The sequence below is a fragment of the Balaenoptera acutorostrata genome, chromosome 15 (assembly GCF_949987535.1).
Source record: "Balaenoptera acutorostrata chromosome 15, mBalAcu1.1, whole genome shotgun sequence".
NCBI lineage: Eukaryota > Metazoa > Chordata > Mammalia > Artiodactyla > Balaenopteridae > Balaenoptera > Balaenoptera acutorostrata.
The window spans coordinates 6,687,330-6,697,522 of record NC_080078.1 but is presented as its reverse complement, the minus strand read 5'-3'; the positions used below and the strand labels follow the sequence as shown (position 1 = coordinate 6,697,522).

General features: G+C 47.1%; 1 protein-coding gene across 1 annotated transcript; it reads left to right on the top strand.

Moving 5' to 3' along the window:
• Window positions 1–664: 664 nt before the first annotated feature.
• Window positions 665–5,813, top strand: GJC3 (gap junction protein gamma 3). The gene is made up of 2 exons (XM_007186672.2): window positions 665–748; window positions 4,741–5,813. Exon 2 carries the CDS (start codon window positions 4,742–4,744, stop codon window positions 5,564–5,566), a length of 825 nt encoding a protein of 274 aa, XP_007186734.1. The 5' UTR covers window positions 665–748; window position 4,741; the 3' UTR covers window positions 5,567–5,813.
• Window positions 5,814–10,193: the final 4,380 nt, after the last annotated feature.

Genomic DNA, 10,193 nt, shown 5'->3' with positions numbered 1-10,193 from the left:
AGAGTTTCTTGGCCCTAAGGATGCATCCATATTTCCTGTGTACCACATGTGAACAGGAAAGAGCCAGTGAGAGGTTTCTATGTCTAGCTGAATAGTATCCCCTGGAGGAGTGAACAGGCTTCAAAGGTAAAAAATCATCCATTTGGCAAACTGTCAAAAAGATCAGATCACTTAAAAGATGAAGACTGTTGAGCTGGACTTGAACTTCTCTATAACAATGTTAAATGCTAGAAAATAGTGGAATGATGTTTCAGATCTCCACAGGGGCAGTATCTGGAACTCAGGTGTTGCAATTCTCCCTGGGCCTGGTGGAGAGGGGCTGGGCTCCCTGAGTTGCAGAGAGCCCGTTTCTCCCAGCCAAGAAGAGAGGATGTCCAGGGATAAATGTATGGAATTCTATCTGTTGTTGCCTGCAGGCCGCTATATTGAAAACATGCCGAAGCCTTTGCCCCTTCAGATGATCTGAAAATCCCCACTTCAGTTCACTTAGAAGACAGAGCCCTCACGCTCGACAACAGAGGGTTATTCTCCAGAGCCCATTCTTTAGCAGCTGGGCTGCCTGCCCCTCTGGCTGCGATTCTTTGACCCTGCGCTAAGGCTGCCAGGAAAGACAAGGGGCGGGGGAAGGAGTGGGTGGAGGCGTGGAGGCAGGGCCTGGGGGAGAGCTGGGACCCTGCGGGCTCCAGCCTGAGGGATCTTACCTCTGCCTGTCTCCCCGGCTGTTGGTGTTTCTGCTCGAAGCTGCCAGGTGAGTGCCCAGGCAGAGCAAAGCTGGGCTGGCACAGGGCCTGGGGCAGTGGTGGTGGGGACCACCTGGGGCTCTGGGCTGTGCATCTGCAACTCTAATGCACACGCCCACGGCCTGGGGATTATTATTAAAATTCAGACTTGACTTGCTAAGCCTGGGATGTGTGGCCTGAAGTTCTGCACCCCTGGTGATGACAGGGTTGCTGCACCGTGGACCGCACTTTAGTAAAAGATCTAGAATGTTTTCTAGGCCAGGTGGGGTGAGCTGGAAGCAGGGAGCTGCTCTAGTGCTGGCCTCAGCGGACATCCTTCCTTCATGCCTTAACTCTCTGAGGTGGATTCTGCCGCCCATAGTATCCTGAAATTTTTCTCCCAAAGAACAAGAGATGCTTAGAAAAATTCTTAACAAAATTGCTATGGAACTTAAAAAAATCTGTTTACGTATTTGAAAATCCCCTCAAACTCTGCGTTTTCCTCCTTCTCCCAACTCTTGAGCTCATAGGAATTGCTTCTAAAATCTTGACAGGGCTCAGATCCCGCCAGCCCCCTCCCGAATAAATTGATTTGCAAACTATTTCTCCCCTTGGAGAAACAGAGTGGTCCCTTGAGCTTTCTCAACAATACTGAGCCCTCAGCTACCTAGGTCTTGAAGTTTGGCCTGGGGTCTCTGGCCCCCTGTGGGCAAAGCTGCAGACGTGGTTGTGGGAGGAGGACGCGGGTCTCAGAGAACGAGAGGGGTGGGCTGGGGACGGCTGGAACAGATGGGGAGACCACAGGGTCCCAGGAAAGCAGGGGAGGAGGGAGGACGGACAGCTGTGTTTGAGCTTCGGTTTATAGGAAACTCCCTTTGGTCTGCAGACTCGGGGAGATGGAGGAGGATATTTATTGTCTGCACCCTCCAGGAGGCCCTGGAATGTGTGTGGAATAAGCATTGTTTCGGTTATAACAGCCGCGGGGCAAAGGGCAGGAAGGGTGCTCCAAACCAAGGGATCTCAAGCAAGCCCTCTTGTCCTGCTTTTTCTGTTCTCTCCCTTCCAAACCCCCGAAGCTCTGTGGTGAGCCCTGGAGACCTCAGCTCGGTTCTGAGAGCCTCTCAGAGGACATCTGGGTGTCTGGCTACAGGTCTGGGTGGGCACGGGAAAGAAGAACCAGAGAGAGGGCTTCAAGAAGCTACTCAAACTCCCGACACTTGGAATATGCCAGGGCTGCTCTGTGTTAAATTCCAGGTCTGCTGGGGATGTGCTGGCAACATGTGTAGACAGTGCTGGGCCTGCACTTGGAAATGAGATGAAGTGGAGAGCTTGACTTGAGAATTTACCAAGTTAGCATTTAGTCTGGTGACTCGCCAGGAGGGCCAGGGCAGAAACCCCCAGAGCCCAGGGCTCTCCCCCAATCCCAAGTGCTGGGACCCTTTGAACTTATGAGGTGGGAGAGGCTGCAGGCATCCTCACAGGAGGACGTACAACCAGCCTGGAAATGGGCTGATTATCATGCCCTACAAAAGCCCTCCGAGATGGTCTGGTGCAGACATCTTGCTTTACAGAGCTGGCAACTGAAGCCAAGAGTGGAGAGGTGATGGACCAGTGCTACCCTAAAGCAGTGGTTCTCAACCAGGGGTGATTTTGACCCCAGGGGACACTTAGCAATATCTGGAGACAGTTGTGGGTGGGAGGGGAGAAGTGTGCTACTGGCATCTAGTGGATAGAGGCCAGGAATGCTGCTAAACATCTTACAAAGCATGGGACAGCACCGCTGCTACCCCTAAACAAAAATTATCAGTCCCCAAGCATCTACAGTGCCAAGGTTGAGAAACCCAGGACCAGCCTTGAAACTTGCTGTGGAGCTCAGTTTTCACCAAACAAAACTGAAACATTTATGGAGAAACCACTGCTTTCCCAGACACTTCACTAAGCGCTTTCCCACCAATACATAAGCTAGTGACTTTTACTGTTGTCTTGATTTCCAAATTAGAAACAGATTTTGTTCCTTATCTATTTACCTTTTATTATTTTCAATTATTCATCTTCTTCCTTTGAATTCTGGAAGAATTATCCAATGTGCTTTCTAGCACCCTGATCTAATTTCCCCCAGAATCTGTCTTATTGCCTTCAAAGATCAAGCTGGTGATCTTTCTCCTACTCTATTTATAGTGGGTGTACACATGTAAAGATCCATTTACTCTCATTTTTGAGGAGTCTTAGGGATGAGAAGGGATAAATCTTTATCTTCAATACGCCATCTTTAATCATGGGACCAATTTTGCATCTTTCTAGAGACTGGAAATAAATTTCTTCTAAAAATTTTAACCCAATTTTATAGAAAAGAATTTTCAGCAGCCTGATATACTTCTAAGTTTTCACACTCTATGAAGGAAGAAAAAAGACAGGGACTGAGGGGCAGGCAGAGGTTCGGACTCTTGATTCTTAGCGGCTCAAATATGGTTCCTCACAGTTGGTGGATGGTGACATAATCCTCTGGTCAACTGAGGCCCTTAGAACTGTCCCTTGGAAGCATCTCAATCCGTCTCTTTTGATTGCACAAAAGTGACCGTTCTGCCTAAGTTTTGGCATGTGGTCCATTCTTATCTGTAGCTTATAACACTAATACTCATTTAAGATTGTTTTGTGTATCTCTCTGGGTATTATAATTGGGAAGCCGACGTGAGAAAAATTAGGCATGTCTCACTTGCTGCTATGTTAACTTAGAAATTCAGGTTATTATTATTAGACTTAACAGGAAGAAACCTAAGCAAGTTCAAGGTCAGAGCAGAAACAAGGATGGTCTGAATTACAGGAAAGATAATTAGGGGGTCAAATTCTTGAAGAAGCTCGAAGGAGTGACCCAGGGACACAGACTTGAAAGGGAGGGCAGCCTTGGACAAGTGGAAAGACACTTCTTTGTCTAAGATGCTACAGCAGGACGTGACTGTGAAGGTACGAGAAGAAGGAGCTTCAGGGTTTCACACTAATGAGTCTATTTTCTCTGGAATCAGAGCTTTGCATGGTCTTCTGAGAGTGAGGGGAACCAGGTATGTAAGAGTTTGGGCTGAAGGGGGAGGGTTAGGAAGAGCAGCTTGGCGTTGAGGAGGGCTGCTGAGGAGGACAGAGAAGAAGATGGCAAACTGGACTTGTAGCATGATGCCATTTTGTCCAGAGAACAGAAGAATTTCTGAAGCCTGTCCTCGACCATGGTCACCTCTCACCACGAGGGAGATATAAACCCAAGGAGCAATGACAAAGCAGAGTTGAAGTTTGAATTTTTATCCCGTCACCTCTGGCTTTGGCCCAAACACCATTGTTTAACCAGTAGATTCTGCTGGGTTTTCTTCAAAGTATTCTCCTTTCCTAAGCTGGTGAGGTCTAAAGAACATCAGACTAGAGCAAGCCTTGACATTCACTCTGTTCACTGGATCCCCATCGAGCCCCTTAACCTAACCTCACCTCAGTCTCACCACTGTAATGGGGGCCAGACTGACACACCTGCGAGCACCTGGGGGCCTGAAGCCAGAGAAAAGCAGATGGGCAAGGCAATGCCCACCCCTCCCAGGGGCAGCACTGATTTCATTCAGGTGACACTGACAGTAGCACCAGACCTAGCAGCCATCACCTAGGGAAGCAATGGTTTTCAGAGGACTCGGGTCTCTGATTATTTAGCCTTTGAGAAGCAGGAGCGGGAGGGAGGGACAGAGAGAGACAAAGACAGACCCTGGTCTCCCCGCAGGCCGAGAGTTCCTCTCCCCTCCAGCAGTACAGGAGGGGGGACAGAAGAGAAAGCCACACCCACACTCACTATTAATATTTTACATAGATGATTCTGTTAACTATACAGAGGTGCTCTCGGGTCACGGTATTTGATCAGCCAGGCCCTAGGAGAGGAGCAAGGAAGCCTGCCTTAGTCATCGTCGGACTGGGAGTGAAGAGCTGGCCTGGCACTTCTCCCACAGGGCAGTGGGCAGCACACCCACACTCACCACTGTCCTCTGCTCCCTAACAGGATGTGCGGCCGGTTCCTGAGGCGGCTGGCGGTGGAGGAGAGCCGGCACTCCACCCCCGTGGGGCGCCTCCTGCTCCCCGTGCTCCTGGGGTTCCGCCTTGTGCTGCTGGCCGCCAGCGGGACGGGGGTCTACGGCGACGAGCAGAGCGAGTTCGTGTGTCACACGCAGCAGCTGGGCTGCAAGGCTGCCTGCTACGATGCCTTCCACCCTCTCTCCCCGCTGCGCTTCTGGGCCTTCCAGGTCACCCTGGTGGCTGTACCCAGTGCCCTCTACATGGGTTTCACTCTGTATCATGTGATCTGGCACTGGGAGGAATCTGAAAAGGTGAAGAAGGAAGAGGAGACCCTGATCCGCCAAGGGGAGAAAAGCAGAGATGCCTCGGGGGCTGGAAGCCCCAGGGTGCTCTGGGCCTATGTGGCACAGCTGGGGGTGCGACTGGCCCTTGAAGGGGCAGCCTTGGGGGGGCAGTACCATCTGTACGGGTTCAAGATGCCCAGCTCCTTTGCGTGTCGTCGAGAGCCTTGCCTTGGTAGTATAAGCTGTAATCTGTCTCGCCCCTCTGAGAAGACCATCTTCCTGAAGACCATGTTTGGGGTCACTGGGCTCTGTCTCTTGTTCACGCTTTTGGAGCTTGTGCTCCTGGGCCTGGGGAGATGGTGGAAGATCTGGAAGCACAAATCTCCCTCTTCTAACTACTTCCCAACTTCAGAGAGTGCCCAAAGACACAAGGAACCGACTGATAACTTCCCAGTGGTGGAAACAAGAGAACGGTTTGGAGAAGCAGGTGAGAGGGGCACTGATGTTCCTCTTTCTACCTGTCCCTGATGTATGGGTCCTGAGGATCCCCCATGGCAGGTCCCTCACCCTCTGGGAAGCACAACTCCCACACGTTACGAAGCAGAAAACCAGGTTCTACGCAGATGTGTCCGAACCACTCATCCCACCCCATCGCCCAACTGCATCCCCATCAACTGGATGGTTCCTTCCAATGAACCAGGACCCAAGTGCTCAGTTGATTGCACCTCCTGCCCTTCCATTTAGGTCTCTTCCCACTTAGGAAAAGTCTAAGCTTCTGCTTGATCCTCTACTTTGCAGAGTTATGAAGACACCTGGCTCACCTCTGAAGGAAACCCTATGACTGGATCTTCGTCGGAACATCCAGTGAGTGGGGTGTTTATCTCCATGGCAAATTAAAGGCTGTTGGAGCATATCCAAGAGCCTTGGGGGGCCACGGTGTCTGAAGCTTTTCCTTGGAGATCTCCTGCTTGTGCCTTCTCACCAGAATTCCCTGGTGTCAGGATCACAATTTTCATGGGCTTGGTTCCAGAGTCAGCCAGCAGAAACCTCCATAAAACCGTGCCTCTCTGTCCTGCGCAATAAATATTGACCACTGTTGCTGAGGACAATCCTCTTTCCTGTCTCGATGAGTCTCCTCTTTCCTGCTGTCCACATTCTCTGCTCCCCCCCCCCCTTTAAAATCTTGTAACCTATAAAGGCACCCAGCCCTGCAACATATGTCATATTCAGAAACTCTGGCTTGCCAAGCATATGGAACCCAGTGTCCTTTAATATATAGATTCAATGTATTCAAACACTCAGCCACACTCTTCTGGAAGATTCCTGTGAATTCAGAGGCTTATATACCCTGGACCAATGACAGCTCTGATTTCTGCTCCATCCTCATTCTCTGCTTTGTACTTTGCAGCTGCTCCATTGTTGCATGGGGGGGGAGGGGCCAAGTCGCTACTTTTTAAACTCATACTCCTCAATATCACACAGAAAAGACAGCAGAGTTTTATTGCTGATTCAGGGCTAACAGTAAGGGACATTTATATCACAGTGTGATTCAGCAGATGATCTAATGCTGAATAGCAGGCTTCTCTTTTCTTGAGTCTCTCAGGCATTTCTGTCCAAAAGCATCTCAGCCTCCCACCTTTTTTGCAGAAACACTTCCCTTCTCAGTTCTTCCTTGCCCTCAAATTCTCAACAAAGAGCAGTTTCCAGGTTTGGTTGTCTCCTCTGAATCTCAAATGATCCCCAAGTAAGTTAGGAAGGCTCATTCCTAAGGAAAGATACTTGATTCCCCAAAGACACTTTGCCAACAACTAGCAAAGTAACAGTTTTCTTTCTGCTACACAGTGTTTCATAAAGAATCCTGTATCTAGCATAGCCAGAGCCCAGACAAGTGACCAAGGACAGAAAAAAAGCAAATGTCATCATTCTGAATTCCTCCTTGATGGTGTCCCTTTTAAAATAGCTTTATTTTTTAATTAATTGATTTATTTTAAATAAATTTATTTATTTATAGCTGCGTTGGGTCTTCGTTGCTGTGCGCGGGCTTTCTTTAGTTGCGGCGAGTGGGGCCTACTCTTTGCTGTGGTGCGTGGGCTTCTCATTGCGGTGGCTTCTCTTGTTGTGGAGCACGGGCTCTAGGCACGCGGGCTTCAGTAGTTGTGGTGCACAGGCTCTAGAGCACAGGCTCAGTAGTTGTGGCGCACGGGCTTAGTTGCTCCGTGGCATGTGAGATCTTCCCGGACCAGGGCTCGAACCCGTGTCCCCTGCATTGGCAGGCGGATTCTTAACCACTGCGCCACCAGGGAAGTCCCTAAAATAGCTTTATTGACATATGGTTCACACACCCTATAATTCACCCAGTAAAAGTATATAATTCAATGGCTTTTAATAAATTTATTTATTTATGGCTGCGCTGGGTCTTTGTTGCTGCGCGCAGGCTTTCTCTAGTTGTGGCAAGCAGGGGGTACTCTTCGTTGTGTGCAGACTTCTCATTGCAGTGTCTCTTGTTGTGGAGCACAGGCTCTAGGCGCGCGGGCTTCAGTAGTTGTGGCACGCGGGCTTAGTTGCTCCATGGCATGTGGGATCTTCCTGGGCCAGGGCTCGAACTCATGTCCCCTGCACTGGCAGGCAGATTCTTAACCACTGCGCCACCAGGGAAGCCCTCAATGGCTTTTAGTATAGTCAGAGTTGTGTATCCATTAACACTATTTTAGAAAATTTTCAGCAATTCAAAAAGAAACCCTATAGTACTTAGCTGTTATTCGCAAATCCCCATGCCCCCAAACATAAGCAACCACTAATCTACCTTCTGTCTCTACAGATTTTCCTAGGCTGGGCTTTTCATACAAATGGAATCATACAGTATGTGGTCTTTTGTGACGGGCTTCTTTCATTTAGCATCCTGTTATCAAGGTTCATCCATGTTGTAGCATGTATCAGTACCTCATTCCTTTTATGATTATTATTTCATTGTATGGTTATACCACATTTTATTTACTCATTTTTCAGCTGGACATTTGGATTGTTTCCACTTTGGGGCTATTATGAATCATGGTGCTACGAACATTCATGTATTAGTTTTTGTTTATGTTTTCAGTTCTCTTGGGTAAATACCTAGGAGTGAAATTGCTGGCGCATATGGTAACACTTTGTTTAAATTTTCGAGGAACTGCCAAACTTTTTCCCACAGCAGCTTTACTATTTACTATTTCACATTCCCAGCAGCAATGTACAAATGGATTCCAATTTAATCTGCATCCTTGCCAACACTTGGTATTTTGTTTTTATTTTTCTCTGTTTGAGTTTTAAATTCTAGCCATCCTAGTGGGTGAAGTGATATTTCACTGTGGTTCTGATTTGCATTTCCCTAATGACTGATGATGTTGAGCATCTTTTCATGTGCTTATTGGCCATTTGTATAGCTTCTTTGGGGAAATGTCTACTCAAATCTTTGTCCATTTTAAAATTGGGTTGTTTGTATTTTTATTGTTGAGTTCTTCATATATTCTGGATACTAGATCCTTATCAGATTTAAGGATCTGATATTCCAAATATTTTCTCCCATTCAGTGGGTGGTCTTTCACTTTATTGAGTGTCCTTTGATGCACAAAAGGTTTTAATTTTGATGAAATCCAGTTTATCAATTTTTTCTTTTGTTGCTTATGATTTTGGTGTTATAGTTAAGAAACCATTGCCTAATCCATGACTGTGAAGATTAGACCTATGTTTCCTTCTAAAAATTTTATAGTTTTAGCTTTACATTTAGGTCTTTGGTTTTGAATTAATTTTTGTATATGGTATGAGATAAGGGTCCAACTTCATTCTTTTGCATGGAGATATCCAGTTGTCCCAGCACCATTTGTTGAAAAGCCTATTTTCCCTGCATATAATGGTTTTGGCACCACTGTTGAAAATCAATTGCTTGTAGATGTATGGCATTGTTTTTGTACTCTCAATTCGATTCCATTGATCTACATGTCTGTCCTTATAGCAGTACCATGTTTTGATTACTGCAGCTTTGTAATAACGTTTGAAATTAGGAAGTGTGAGTACTCCTAGTTTGTTCTTCTTTTTCAAGATTGTTCGGCCAATTGAGATCCCCTGAAATTCCATATGAATTCCATATGAATAAAACTGTAAATTAGGGAGCCTCAATATTTTCAGTAAAGACGGATGTTCATTTCAGGAGTATGGCAGGATTGAAGACACAAAGACATTAAGAAGATATAGTTCAATACAAAGGCAGACATACAGATACATAGACACTCACACCACCGATACTCATGGCAAACATCAGTAACTGATAAGAGCACCTCATTCTGCTTGGTCCATATTTAAGACTCAGATTCCTTCTCTCTCTCTCTTTTTTTTTCTCTTTTGGCCGTGCCGTGTGTTTTGCAGGACGTGGGATCTTAGTTCCCCCAACCAGGGACCAGGGATCGAACCCGGGTCCCCTGCAGTGGTAGCATGGAGTCTTAACCACTGGACTGCCAGGGAATGCCCTCAGATTCCTTCTCAAGATAATATTTCAATTTGTAAGGAAAACGCAGCTATCTGTTGTAAACATTTAAAGACATTCTGTGGAACTTTCACCAAAACCCCAAAATAGTGATCGCAGGAACCCCCTTTCCAAATCATTTAATCATACATTCAGTGACCACTTACGGAGCATATTACAGGAAAGGTGGTATCTGATTTTGGGACACAGGAAGAAAAATTTCTTTCATAAGAAAAGGAATAGAGGGAAGAATAAAAAACCAAGTACCTCAGAAACACAAGATCAAAAATCCATTGAAGAGAAACAGATAATTCCCTGAAACAGGCAAGCACACTGCTTGTTGAAAACCTCAATGGATGTGCCTTGGGTTAGCAAGACGGTTGCCGTCTTCAAGTTGGGTACCAAAAGGCAATGCATCTGTGCTTCTGAATCTTAACTTAAAACACCTGATTTCCTTCCCACCGCTCTCCCGGTCCTATCAGGTTTTTCACAATGTCCTCAGAACAGCTACAGCTTCAGCTCCACTCGCCAGGTACTGCTCTCACACCCTGGTGTTGACCTTCTCAGGTAGGATGGTCAGGAACTGCTCCAGCACCAGCAGCTACAGGATCTGCTCCTTCCCAGCATATAGGATGACAGCCGCTCATAGCAGACCACCCA

Excerpts from the sequence above, each read along its gene's own strand:
- GJC3 (XM_007186672.2), top strand. The coding sequence starts at position 4,742 with ATGTGCGGCCGGTTCCTGAGGCGGCTGGCGGTGGAGGAGAGCCGGCAC.